General features: G+C 44.2%; 1 protein-coding gene across 1 annotated transcript in view; it reads left to right on the top strand.

Moving 5' to 3' along the window:
- Positions 1 to 2,322: 2,322 nt before the first annotated feature.
- LOC308363106 (kinesin heavy chain-like) overlaps positions 2,323 to 14,508 on the top strand; it is a gene marked incomplete at both ends in the record, with an annotated part of 29,287 nt that continues 17,101 nt past the window's right edge. The window contains 10 exons of the mRNA XM_080835881.1: positions 2,323 to 2,451; positions 4,991 to 5,078; positions 5,219 to 5,292; positions 6,077 to 6,181; positions 6,488 to 6,536; positions 6,673 to 6,728; positions 7,338 to 7,425; positions 7,608 to 7,732; positions 8,085 to 8,189; positions 12,178 to 12,326. Of these exons, the coding sequence (XP_080692007.1) occupies positions 2,323 to 2,451; positions 4,991 to 5,078; positions 5,219 to 5,292; positions 6,077 to 6,181; positions 6,488 to 6,536; positions 6,673 to 6,728; positions 7,338 to 7,425; positions 7,608 to 7,732; positions 8,085 to 8,189; positions 12,178 to 12,326 (968 nt within the window). The remainder of the gene's footprint in view (positions 2,452 to 4,990; positions 5,079 to 5,218; positions 5,293 to 6,076; positions 6,182 to 6,487; positions 6,537 to 6,672; positions 6,729 to 7,337; positions 7,426 to 7,607; positions 7,733 to 8,084; positions 8,190 to 12,177; positions 12,327 to 14,508) is intronic.

Here is a 14,508-nt window from a genome sequence, read left to right as displayed (position 1 = left end):
AAAAGTAGGTCAAAATTCTCAGGGAATATTTTTAATGTGTATCCATCTGTGTGCCCCTTAAAGTATCCTAAATTTGATCATGACCCGAATCGACCCTAGGAGTCAATGAATGCTGATAGCCTGTGGCAAACCTGACTCTACAACACCTGTTGTTTCCCTCCCCCATCCTCCCCTTCCTATCTCCACCCGGCCGACCTCAAGCAGAAGGGTCCCCCCTTATGTGCCGTGGTTCTGCTAGAGGTTCCTTCCTGACTAACAGGGAGTTCAGGCTCCTGCACTAAGGGGGTTCAGGCTCTGGGCTCTGTAAAGCCTTGAGACAATTGTATTGTTATGATGCTATATAAATACAATTGAATTGAATTGAATTGAATTGAATTGAATTGAATTGATTTAAGGATTACTGCCCATACGTTCAGTTTCATTCTACAGAAAGCCCCGTTGAACAGTAAAAAGAGCTGTGACACCCATTACCACAAGGGGGTGCACTTTCCCAAATATGTACTGTCCTGTCATTGTTATTGTAAGAAGGCCCAGCCACTGGCCCGTATTTAACGCCATTAAGGCCCGTTCCAGCTCGCAGGCAGCAGACGACTGTGCTGGTCAGGACCAGATTCAGGGTCAGAGATGCAGTGGTGTAGTCCAGGGTATATGCAGGTATACGGAGTATACCCACTTATTTTTTAGTCAGCATTGCGTATACCCACTTCTCAAAACAGGGCGTTGCATGGGCTGCTTAAAATAAATTAAGAGTATACCCACTTCTCCAGGGACCGCTACACCACTGGACACACACTGACTCTGGTAGGTCATCATATCCAGGGGACACAAGGGAAAGACCTCACAGGTTCTATCACATGGAGAAGGAGCACTCATCTGCGTATTTACACAAAGTGAAAAGTGAGGACTGTCCTGAGGAGTAAAGACTCCCATCTGATTTTAGATTGGTCCCCCATCGTATCCTTCAGTCTGGTACATAGTATCCTTCAGTCTGTTCCATCATAGTATCCTTCAGTCTGGTACATCATAGTATCTTTTAGTCTGGTCCATCATAGTATACTTCAGTCTGGTCCTTCATAATCAGCCCACTGACTCCATCTACTGGGCCATAGTGTCATGCATGTAAGTATATTTATTAGACAGACAACAATAACAATTGCAATCAGGCTCCCCTCTCAGCACAAGGCTGAAAGTGAAGGCAATGATAAACCCATTGCACAAGGTTTATATAGTCAGAAGTTTAGCTTTCAGCAGGGATAACCACGTGGTGGATTTCTCACGTCTGAGGCTCCCTGTCTTGCAAGAATGGCTGTTTTGCACAAGGTCGGAAGGAGCACAGTTCCCTTCTTATCTCCTCTGGTCTAAACATGCGCTTGTCCGTATGCAGACTAAGTGGCACCAAATATCAAAGTTACCCACACAGAGAAAAGCCATGCTCCTGCTTTCATAAGCACATGATTCATACAAGGAATATATTAATACAATGCACTTGATTAATATATTCTTAAGTCATTAACAGTGTTTGGAAATTGGAAATAATCCTTATCACTAGGAGTAATCCATTATTTAATATGTTTCATTTTGAATACATATTTGGCTATAGCTATCCAGCAATTTAGTCCCACAACAAAACTATGTGACATGAAGTGGTCCTTTATTTTTTTGCATTCTGTAAATAAAGAACGACATACAGTTATATATTCCAGTTGTATGTGTTTGCATATTCCTAAGGCGTTACTTTATCTTACATAACCTCTGGCTGCACAGGAAAGCTGTAGAGCTGTAGAGAGTCAAATAAAACCACGACACCTCTCCGCACTGAATATGCGCAAGACAAGAAGCACACGCCAAGGCGTTTTATTCTGCACCATAACAACAAGCCAAGACTACATTTCCCGTAATGCTTAGCTCATATTTAGGAAGTGCCAGTCCCCTGCAGACAGTCTGTGCGTGTTAGGTGATGGGAGGGGGGAATTGATGCTGATGCAGGACAGCAACGCCAGCAATACTTTGCGGTGAAACTCTGGAACAGCCATCGCTGTTGTCGACTGAGGAAACACATAGCTGTACCTTTGTATTCCATTGGATGAATCTTACATTTTTTGGTCCTATTTTCAATCATCTTTAAGTTAACGAATGTCATGGAACCGGTTTGATACTGACTGAAATGGATAGTCGCAATTGAGTAGATCTTTGTTGGATAGCGCAAATGGACGGCGTGTACTGACGCGAGAATAACGGACATTAAGAAGATACATCAACATTCATGCATCGCTGAATTTTCTGTAAAGTTTATTGGGATATCTGTCCGAAGGATAGACTGCGATGGCGGATGCTGCTGCCGAATGCGGTGTTAAAGTAATGTGCCGATTCAGGCCATTAAATGAATCCGAAATCAACAGAGGGGATAAATACATACCCAAATTCAAGGATGATGACACCGTGGTCATAACAGTAAGTTGTAGAACATTTTATAATTTAGCCAGGACTAATTCTGACCGATTGTAAGATGTTATATTGACAGATGTCCTTACGACCAGGCTGGGCGTCGGAGGGCTGCGTTATTTTTTTCTCAGGCGTACTTACGCATAGTCGTTTGGCAAATACATGGTTCGGTCAGCTAGGTTTGTAAATTAAACCATATTAGGTTATTGACTGTGTGGTTGTGCTTTGTTAATTCACCTTGAATGTATTCCTTAATTTGGAATTGATCCCGAACTTGTCATCGTCTTTGTGTTATGGATGGCAAATTGGCCTCTTCGATTTATAGCTTCACACAACCTTGCTGAGTACATTTCGTCATGCAGCATTAATGTGCCTGTATTACGTAAGTGACAGTCTGTCCACGAATTGTGGGATACTCTTAGCATTTTGGCCATATCTATTATTATGGGAGGCCGCACCTGACTGATATGCCCCAGCAATCTCTGTCGTCTATTGGCGTTTGCAAGAGACTGGCTTCATGCTTTCAATGCGGTTATTTCAAGAGGCCGGTGTTATGTAGGCAGGTGTATTCATAAAGTAGTTTGGGGAATTTATAACTTCAGTTCGTCACTTCGATCATGTGGCCACTGCCTCTTTATCTTAATTAAGAGCTGATTGATCGGGGCCCACAGAGATAGACCTGAGTGCTCTCACTCCATCACATGCATTTTCATACATTATTTATTATGCTCGCTCAGCTACCGGCATGGCGACTCATTGTGTGTCATTTATGTATTCTCCTGAATCGATGAAAAATGACAAATGTTTTCAAATGTAGGCTGAACTGACCGTTTTCCACTGCATGTCCCTATAGGCCTGTCTGCGGATACTGGTATAGCTCGAGGAACAAAAGTGTACCTTGATGCATCACTTGGTGACAATGACTTCCTTGGTGACTTGGTGACAAGTCATAACATGATGGGGCGTGGGGCAACAATGGTACAGGATGTAGAGAAGTCGTTTAGTAATCAGAAGGTTGCTAGTTCGAGTCCTCACTGTCGAAGCACCTTTGAGCAGGACACTGAACCCCTAATTGCTCCTGATGTGCAGTGTGCCATAAGTGTAGATGTAGAATGTATATACTGTACATCCTTGTAAGTCACTTTGGATAAAAGCGTCTGCCAAATGAATAAATGTAAATGTAAATGATGGTTCAGTATCGCGTTTGCTTTGCCTGGGAAGTGGCAGTGGTCCTTACAGTCAGAGGATAGCAAACAAGTCCAGTCCAGCATTCAGAGCACCCTCTGTAATGTCACTGACATCCATTCTGGAGGGGAGGCCCTGCAATTATTTTGAGCTGCACTGTGTGTGTTAGTGTGTTAGTGTGTATGCTGTTTGTGTGTTAGTGTGTAGGCTGTTTGTGTGTTTATGTTAATGGTTAAATGTTGGCAGTGTTTGTGTTTCTGCAGCCTTGATATTGCCCCTGCATCAGCATTTAGGTATGAAGTAGTGCTGAGGTCAGCATGTTTCTGTGGAATAATGTTTGACTGTGGATGTACTTGGTACTTTTTATCCGCCCTTTAGGGTGTCTCGGAGATCAGTGAGAAAGCTGTGGGGCTATTACTTTTGGGGCTGTAGCTTGGGGCTGTAGCCATGGGCCTGTAACTGTGGGGCTGTAACCCTGGGCCTGTAACTGTGAGGCTATAACCATGGGCCTGTAACCATGGGGCTGTAACCGTGGGCCTGTAACCATGGGGCTGTAACCGTGGGGCTGTAACCGTGGGACTGTAACCATGGGCCTGTTACCGTGGGCCTGTAACCGTGGGGCTGTAACCGTGGGCCTGTAACCATGGGCCTGTAACCGTGTGGCTGTATGTGTGCAATGATTAGTTCACCAATTAACAAAATTCATGATTGCCACTCACAGTTAAGGTGGAACCCTGGGAAACAACATCAGGTTTCTCTCTTCTAAAATGCATCATGGCAGTTGTATTGAAGCAAGTAGGTTATTCAAGAAGACTGTATTCAGTGGACTGGTCTTTCTAGTGGAGTCCATGGGATTGTTCTGTCCCCTTTCGTCCCTGTTATTAACTCTTAAAGCTTGTATGTGGTTAGGTTGTCAGGCTCCCTTAGGACAAAACTTTTACTTATGAAAATAGAAATTGAAGGCTAATATTTCACTTTCCAAACAGTCTGCACCTCTGCACTGGGCCCCGTGCCAGAGCTGCTATTACAGTAACTTACTTTAAAATGAGGATCAGGTTTGACATGGCCTCTCTCCTCTCCTTCTCTCTCTCTCTCTCTCTCGCTCTCCTCTCCTTCTCTCTCTCTCTCTCTTTCTGTCTCTCTCCTCTTCTCTCCTCTCTCTCCCTCTGTCTCCTCTTCATCTCTTTCTCTCTCTATCCCTCTCTTTCTCTCTCTCCCTCTCTTTCTCTCTCCCTCTCTCTCACTCTCTCTCTCTCACTCTCTCTCTCTCCTCTCCTTCTCTCTCTCTCTCACACTCTCTTTCTCTCTCTCTCCTCTTTCTCTCTCTCTCTCTCTCTCTCTATCCTCTCCTTCTCTCTCTCAGGGGAAACCTTACGTCTTTGATCGGGTCCTGCCCCCCAACACTGCCCAAGAACATGTGTATGATGCCTGTGCCAAACAGATTGTCAAAGGTGGGTTTATGTGCGCTTAGAGATGGGGGTGATCATTTCTTTTCTTTATACAGTAACTTTAATAAGGTGAATGGTAAATATTCATTCTCTCTGTAATAATCACAGTAAGAGTCACAGATATAAATATATTGTGTTTTCAGATGTCCTGGGAGGATACAACGGCACCATCTTTGCCTATGGGCAGACCTCCTCTGGGAAGACCCACACCATGGAGGTGAGAATGATTCATTAGGTTTCATTAAATAACCAGAGTCACTGTACTTAGACCTGAGTCTCTGTCCTTTGACTTGAGTCACAATATTTAGACTTGAGTCACTGTACTTTGACTTGAGTCACGGTTCTTTGACTTAAGTCACAATATTTAGACTTCAGTCACTGTACTTTGACCTGAGTCTCTGTAGTTAGAACTGAGTCCCCCCCCCCCCTTTTTCTTTCCTACCGTGAGGCGCATTGTGTTTTATTTAAATCACAGTACTTAGACTTGAGTCAGTGTACTTAGACTTGAGTATCTGCACTTAGACTTGAGTCAGTGTACTAAGACTTGAGTCAGTGTACTTAGACCTGAGTATCTGCACTTAGACTTGAGTCAGTGTACTAAGACTTGAGTCAGTGTACTTAGACCTGAGTCTCTGTACTTAGACTTGAGTCAGTGTACTTAGACTTGAGTATCTGCACTTAGACTTGAGTCAGTGTACTAAGACTTGAGTCAGTGTACTTAGACCTGAGTCTCTGTACTCAGACTTGAGTCAGTGTACTTAGACACGAGTCAGTGTACTTCGACTTGAGTTACTGTACTTTGATGGATCCAGTACATGTCCCAGCTAAGCATCCCAGTGGACTGTGTTAGGTACCAAGCGGCACAGTGGGCTGTGTTGTTGGGTGCTTTTATGCTGGCTGAGAAGTTTGAAGCTGAAGTTATTATTAATAATAACTAAATGGTAATTGCTAATAAGCAGTCATGTTAAAGGTGCCTCTGACGACTCCGCTCTCCTCCCCAGGGCAAGCTGCACGACCCCCAGCTGATGGGGATAATCCCAAGAATCTCACACGACATCTTCGACCACATCTACTCCATGGACGAGAACCTGGAGTTTCACATCAAGGTGAGCTGACTGATACTCTGATTTTATTTTATTTTTTACTTTATGTTTTTTTTATATATATACTTAAATTCTGAGTTGTTTAATGTATTTTTTTTTATTTTGTCTGTTTTGTTTTGTTATGGTTTGTTTATTTATCGTTCTTCTGTATTCTGTAGCCTCAGTCAGGGCATTGCTGCAAAAGAGCCCTGTGCTCACTTCTCCCTGAATAATCAATGATGATGATACTCAATCACATTCTTGTGTGCAGCTATAGTCTTTGTAGGTTTCTCTAACAAACATGACGCCATTGTCTGCATTTTGTCTTAGGTCTCGTATTTTGAAATCTACATGGACAAAATAAGAGACCTGCTGGACGGTAAGATCTTTTTATCTGTGCTGGTGATTTTGGTGTTTTGGTGATTCGGTGTGTGATTTCCATTTGGGGTTGTTGATGACCTGATAAACTCTACTCAGTCTCTGGACACACTAAAGGACCTCCGTGTGATTTGCAGTTTCCAAGACAAACCTGGCCGTGCATGAGGACAAAAACAGAGTGCCGTACGTGAAGGTGAGTCTGTCCGCTGACTTCAGGAGCCGAGTTAACACATGAGCACAGTTAAGACTGGCCGAAAAGGTTTTCTATACAGAAAGACGGTTGTTACTTTTTAAATGTATTTTATTATAATTTGTTTTAACTATGTTCTTACTCTGTACTGTGGCACTCTGAGATTCATCTGAATGTAGAGTGCACAATAAATACATTTATTATTATTATTATTATTACAGTGTGTCCCCTGAAAAATTATGTAGTGTGATGAAGGTGAGTCTCTCAGCTGACTTCAAGGGCAAAGTTAACACATGAGCACACCGTGTGTGTCCTTATTAACACATGAGTGCACAGTGTGTGTCCTTATAAATGATGTAGTGTGAATCTCCACATTCTGCTTTATAATATTAGTCTATCTCGAAACTATTGATCGTTTCCAGCTTTTAAATGTGGTCACTAAGACAAGGGTAAAATCAGATCTTTTGCGTCTCCGAGACTGTCTGAGAGAGCTGCAGTGTGCTGCTGATGAAGAAAGACGAGAATCTGAATGAGAAGTGCTTATGTGCTGCTTATGAAGAAAGACACCAAAGATGAGAGTCTGAATGTAAATGCTTCTATGTGCTGCTCTAGGGTTGCACAGAGCGGTTTGTCTCCAGCCCCGAGGAGGTGATGGATGTCATCGATGAGGGGAAAGCCAATCGCCATGTCGCTGTCACAAGTATGACTCTGTCTCTCTCTTATTACATTTTTTTAGTGTGGTTTATTGGTCTAAATGTAGGTTTGTGGGGATGTACACTGGGTTAGTGTGTTATGAATGGGGACTCATTTCCCAGAAACCCTTTCTATTTGAGTTAGGACCATGGTGATATTCTGATTTTCTGTTGTGATTCTGATGTGAAGACATGAATGAGCACAGCTCCAGAAGCCACAGCATCTTCCTGATCAACATCAAGCAGGAGAACGTGGAGACGGAGAAGAAGCTCTCTGGGAAGCTCTATCTGGTGGACCTGGCAGGAAGTGAGAAAGTAAGGGAGAGACAAGCCATTCAGATTTCTCTACAAATAACTACCATTCAGTCACCATTCAGTTTACATTCATAAACAATTCTTCTGAAAATATATAGGTATATATACAAAAAAAAAAATCTATCAATATTTGAGGTATGTGGCTGCTGCATATGCAATTTAATCAGCTCTGAGAATGACAGAACTTTCGGAACTGTCTGGAAGTTCTTGTTCTGTTTGAATGTTCGGTTCTGTTGGGTTGGAATGAATACCAGCTTTGTCACCTTGATTGCATTAAAACATTAAAAACACTCTAATGACTTTAATGTGTGTCCTGACTGTGTCCTTCCCTGGTGTGTGTTTGCTCTTTAAGGTCAGTAAAACAGGAGCGGAGGGAGCTGTGCTGGACGAGGCTAAAAATATCAACAAGTCCCTGTCCGCCCTGGGTAACGTCATCTCTGCACTGGCCGAAGGAACCGTGAGTGCCTGGGTCATTCTCTCTGTGTCAATGTCATCAGGCGTCACCATGACAAACAGTGATTGACAGGGAGTTTTTTCTTTGCCACTGTCACTATATGGAAAGACAAAAATGACATAATTAAAAATAAATACATATGTAAAAATGTGAGTCATAAATAAATAAAATGACTAAAAATGCACCAAAGAAAAGCATTAGAAAAAATATATCATGTAGTTATGTGAATGGAAATGGGAAATGAGTCCTTTTTATTTACTGTTACATTTATTTACGCTTACATTAATTCCCAAATACATTTCTTCCTCCTTTTATTTTTCTATTTATTTACACATTTTTTACCGTACTATTTTCCGTACCGTATTTATTTCTTCTCGCGCCTTTTTACATTTCTTTCTCCTACATTTACATTTCTGGCTGCATTTATTTCTGGCTGCATTTATTTCTGTATTCATTCTTGTCTCGGTATGCAAATGTGGTGGGCTATCATTGGCCAGCGCACCGTGTCGCTCATTGGTCTCGCTAGGCCTCTGGCCTAAGTGTAGGTGAGAACTGAGAAGCTGTATGGAGAGATCGGAAGAGATTGAAAGCTATTTTGATGCAATTTGAATCAAAAATTTTTTTTTAATGAATCCACCGATCACTTGGAGTATGGTGGCGAGGGAGCTTCGAGGCTTCGCAGAGATGGCTGAGCGTAATAGGATGTCTATGTGGCTGAGACCTTGACTCCAGATTTCTTACCCTGCTCGCTTGCTACAATACGCCATACTCAAACTAAGATGCCCGCTACCTGTTGTGCTGTGGGATGTAGCAACAAAATAGGGGACCCAAACGTCTCATTTTATAGCTTTGGTGTATAGTACTTTAATTGTAGATGCACGACAGTTCATTTCCACGAGGGATCAATAAAGAGACTATCTATCAACTTTTTGAGAAAGTTAAAGAGCTGCACACATTGCCTTAGAGTTATTACAATCCTCACGTTATGTGTGGCCTGATTTCATGAGTTTGGGTGACAAATCCAGCGATTTTTTTCTCACTTGTCATTAGGGGGAATATTGTGTTGACAAAGCTCTGCAAAAGCTATATATCACGTCCTGCAGTTCACGTTACAACCGAGCTGACGAGAGCGGACAAGGATCTCAACTGCTGATGTGCACTGGTTGTGGTTAACATGCTTAGCTTCTGTTAGCTAAACTAACAGTGCACTGTTTAACTTGGTTAGCTTCTGTTAGCTAAACTAACTGTGCACTGCTTAGCTTCCGTTAGCTAAACTAACTGAACCATGACAAACAAAACAATAAACCTCATACGTGTAAAGTTGAGGTTGACAGCTTGGGTATGATCAGTGTGTGTGAAGGTGACATGTGTGTTTGAAGGTGGTAAGGTGACTAACGTGAGTTAGCTGGTTAGCTTGCATAGCTTTGGTTATAAGAATACAGATGGGGAGAGTGGGGTAAGCAGCTCGACCAATGCGAGAGACGGTGCGCCGGCCAATGATAGCCCACCTCATTTGCATACCGAGACAAGAATGAATACAGAAATAAATGCAGCCAGAAATAAATGCAGCCAGAAATGTAAATGTAGGAGAAAGAAATGTAAAAAGGCGCGAGAAGAAATAAATACGGTAGGGGAAATAGTACGGTTAAAAATATGTAAATAAATAGAAAAATAAAAGGAGGAAGAAATGTATTTGGGAATTAATGTAAGCGTAAATAAATGTAACAGTAAATAAAAAGGACTCATTTTCCATTTCCATTCTCATAACTGCATGATATATTTTTTCTAATGCTTTTCTTTGGTGCATTTTAAGTCATTTTATTTATTTATGACACACATTTTTACATATGTATTTATTTTTAATTATGTCATTTTTGGCTTTCCATATCACTATTGTGTGACAGTTTTATTGTTTTGACGCTATATAAATACAACTGAATTGAATTGGACCCCAGATCAGGGCCAAACCAGGCCCAGATCCGCTCTGATGCAGTCTGGGACCGACCGCCCTTAAGATGCTGGAACACAGCGGGGTGGTGTGTGTGTAGTTGTTACTGCATCTGGGTGGTGTGTGTGTGTAGTTACTGCAGCTGGGTGGTGTGTGTGTGTAGCTGTTACTGCATCTGGGTGGTGTGTGTGTGTAGTTACTGCAGCTGGGTGGTGTGTGTGTGCAGTTACTGCAGCTGGGTGGTGTGTGTGTGCAGTTACTGCAGCTGGGTGGTGTGTGTGTAGTTGTTGCTGCAGCTGGTGGTGTGTGTAGTAGTTACTGCATCTGGGTGGTGTGTGTAGTAGTTACTGCATCTGGGTGGTGTGTGTAATAGTTACTGCAGCTGGGTGGTGTGTGTGTGCAGTTACTGCAGCTGGGTGGTGTGTGTGTGCAGTTACTGCAGCTGGGTGGTGTGTGTGTGCAGTTACTGCAGCTGGGTGGTGTGTGTGTGCAGTTACTGCAGCTGGGTGGTGTGTGTGTGCAGTTACTGCAGCTGGGTGGTGTGTGTGTGCAGTTACTGCAGCTGGGTGGTGTGTGTGTGTAGTTACTGCAGATGGGTGGTGTGTGTGTAGTTGTTGCTGCAGCTGGGTGGTGTGTGTGTAGTAGTTACTGCAGCTGGGTGGTGTGTGTGTAGTTGTTGCTGCAGCTGGGTGGTGTGTGTGTAGTAGTTACTGCAGCTGGGTGGTGTGTGTAGTAGTTACTGCAGCTGGGAGGTGTGTGTGTGCAGTTACTGCAGCTGGGTGGTGTGTGTAGTAGTTACTGCATCTGGGTGGTGTGTGTGTGTAGTTACTGCAGATGGGTGGTGTGTGTGTAGTTGTTGCTGCAGCTGGGTGGTGTGTGTGTAGTAGTTACCTCAGTTGGTGGTGTGTGTGTAGAAGTTACCTCAGCTGGTGGTGTGTGTGTAGTTGTTGCTGCAGCTGGTGGTGTGTGTGTAGTTGTTGCTGCAGCTGGTGGTGTGTGTGTAGTTGTTGCTGCAGCTGGTGGTGTGTGTGTAGTTGTTGCTGCAGCTGGTGGTGTGTGTGCAGTTGTTACTGATGTGCATCTGCAGATGGGTGGTGTGTGTGTGTAGTTGTTACTGATGTGCATCTGCAGATGGGTGGTGTGTGTGTGTAGTTGTTACTGCTGTTCATCTGCAGATGGGTGGTGTGTGTGTGTGTAGTTGTTTCTGCTGTTCTTCTGCAGATGGGTGGTGTGTGTGTGGTTGTTACTGCAGCTGGGTGTTGATTAGTGGATGTTTATTTATTGTTGATAGCCTGAGACATAGTCTGCAAACGCAGGAATCACCAGAAACCTCACAGTTTTCGCTCACGGTTTATTTCCATCATGATCCTTGAGTCTTCATTCAGTAAGATCATAGGAATCACCGGAAACCTGACGATTTATTTTCATCATGATCCTTGAGTCTTCATTCAGTAAGATCATAGGAATCACCAGAAACCTGACGATTTATTTTCATCATGATCCTTGAGTCTTCATTCAGTAAGATCATAGGAATCACCAGAAACCTGACGATTTATTTCCATCATGATCCTTGAGTCTTCATTCAGTAAGATCACACCACCTTGATGTATTGACATTCTAGCGTCTGCAGTGATCTTCCCTTGCCTTCCTAAACTGTTTGAATGGTAAACCTACCATAGAGGAGCAGTGTGTTTCAGTCTGTTGTTGTAGAAGTGTGTTTCAGTGCGTGTGTGTTGTTGCAGAAAACTCACGTGCCGTACCGAGACAGAGCAGTGTGTTTCAGTGTGTGTGTGTTGCCGCAGTGTGTTTCAGTATGTGTGTGTCGTTGCAGAAGTGTGTTTCCGTGTGTGTGTGTTGTTGCAGAAGTGTGTTTCAGTGTGTGTGTGTTGTTGCAGAAAACCCACATGCCGTACAGACATGTGTGTGTGTGTGTGTTTGTGTGTGTGTGTGTGTGTGTGTGTGTGTGTGTGTGTGTGTGTGTGTGTGTGTGTGTGTGTGTGTGTGTGTGTGTGTGTGTGTGTGTGTGTGACTGTGTTGTTGCAGAAAACCCACGTGCCATACAGAGACAGCAAGATGACCCGTATCCTCCAGGACTCTCTTGGAGGAAACTGCAGAACCACCATCATCATCTGCTGCTCCCCGTCCGTGTACAACGAGTCCGAGACCAAGTCTACACTCCTGTTTGGACAGAGGTGAGCACACACACACACACACACACACACACACACACACACACACACACACACACACACACACACACACACACACACACACACACACACACACACACACACACACACTCACACACACTCATGCTGTTCGGCTTCATCTTCAGTGATTTAAAAACAGTTTTGTAACTACAGAGGTTATTTCAGTGCTAGAGCAATTGTACTGAGAAGCCACAAAAAGGAATGAAAACAGGGAGAATAAATTAAATGAAGTGTCACGTGTGAGCACATACACACACACACACTCACACACACGAGAGGCACGTGTGAGGAGATTGAAGGAGCTCAGTGACCCACGGTGGTGCGCTGACAGATTGGGATTTGAGTCCGCTGCAGTCTGGGTGCTCAGCTCAGCATGACTGGGGTCCCAGTGCTCTGTCAGAAATACACGCACACACACACACACACACACACACACACACACACACACACTCACACACACACACACACACACACACACACACACTGAGCTCAGCATGACTGGGGTCCCAGTGCTCAGTCAGAGCAGAGGGCTGATATAATTAGGATGTCCTCTCACTGGCGTTAGCTGCTGTGTCAGTCCTGTCTGTTGTGTGTGTCTCTGTGTGTGTGAACTGTGTGTGTGTGTGCGTGCATTTCTCTCTGTGTGTGTGTGTGTGTGTGTGTATCCATGCCTGTGTGTGTGTGTTTGTACATTTTTATGTGTGTGTGTGTATCCATGCCTATCCGTGTGTGCGTGCGTGTGTGTATCCATGCCTGTGTTTGTGTCTGTGTGTGTGTGTGCGCTGGCTGAGGCTTGTGCTGGCTCATCCTCTGAAGGTGAGTGGGGACTTGTGACGTAGTCTCTGCTATTGCTGCTGTTGCTGCTTCTGATGCGCTCCAGCGACTCACACTGCAGAGATAGTCACATGGGCACAGTGCAGCCAAGCATCGCTCTCCCTCTCCAACTCTCTCTCTCCCTCTCTCTCTCTCGTCTCCTCTCCCTTTCTCCCTCTCTCTCCCTCTCTCTCTCTCTCCCCCTCTCTCTCTCCCTCTCCTTCTCTCCCTCTCTCTCTCTGTCTCTCTCTCACCCTCTCTCTCTCTCCCTCTCTCACTCTCTCCCTGTCCCTCTCCCCCTCTCTCCCTCTCTCTCTCTTTTCCCTCTCTCCTCCTCACCTCTCTCCATTCTCCCTCTTTTATTCTCTCCTTCTTCTATTCTGGTTTTACCGTCAAGCCCTCACTATCTTTGTCTTCCTCTCTTTCCCTCTTGCTCTCTCTATCTCCATCCCTCACTGTTTCTCTCTCCTTCCTTTGCCCTCACACTATCTCTCCTTCACTCACTCTCTCTCCGTCCTTCGCTCACTCTCTCTCTCAATCTCTCTTTGCCTCTGGGCATCAGGGAAAAGGGCACAACTCTTCGCTTTCTCTCTCTCTCTTTCTCTCTCTGTCTTTCTCTTTCTCTCCCTTATACCCTCCATCTCTTCATCTCTCTCTCTTTCTGTCTCTTCTTCTCCTCTGTCCCTTCCTCTTCCTCTTCCTCTTCCTCTTCCTCTCCGTCTGCATTCAGATACTGTGCCAGAGGAGTAGGACACCCCGCATGGCTGGAAAAACAAACAAACAAAAAAAACAAATACATACTGCCGCAGTACTTCAGTCTGAGCACACACACACACAGACACACACAGACACACAGACACACACACACACACACACACACACACACACACACACACACACACACACACTCACAGAGAAGAAGAACTGGTGCAGTGTTGTCATGAAAGACAAGCCATTTACCTAAAGTGGATTACCTAAAGTTAAAAGGTCACACTTCTGCAATGAATAATCAGCCCTTGTGGGAGGGACTTTAATCTCCTACCCTAAGGAAGATCTGCCTCAACCCACTTTGCACCTCACTTTCCAAATTAATGATGTCATTCACCATAATCCCTAACCAGGAGTCGGGTAGTCAGATTGTTCATTCCAGTCTCCATTACCATCAACATCATCATCACCATCACCATCACCGTCGCCGTCGCCGTCGCCGTCGCAGTCGTCGTCGTCGTCGTCTCCATCATCATCATCATCATCATCATCATCATCATCATCATCATCATCATCATCATCATCATCACCGTCACCATCACACACATTGTCTGAAGCATGTGGTTGTTGCTCTGGACCAAGA

This window comes from Sprattus sprattus (genome assembly GCF_963457725.1).
Source record: "Sprattus sprattus genome assembly, chromosome: 3".
Taxonomy (NCBI): domain Eukaryota; kingdom Metazoa; phylum Chordata; class Actinopteri; order Clupeiformes; family Clupeidae; genus Sprattus; species Sprattus sprattus.
Note: the sequence above shows the minus strand (reverse complement) of the source record. Positions and strands in the feature narration are given on the sequence as shown.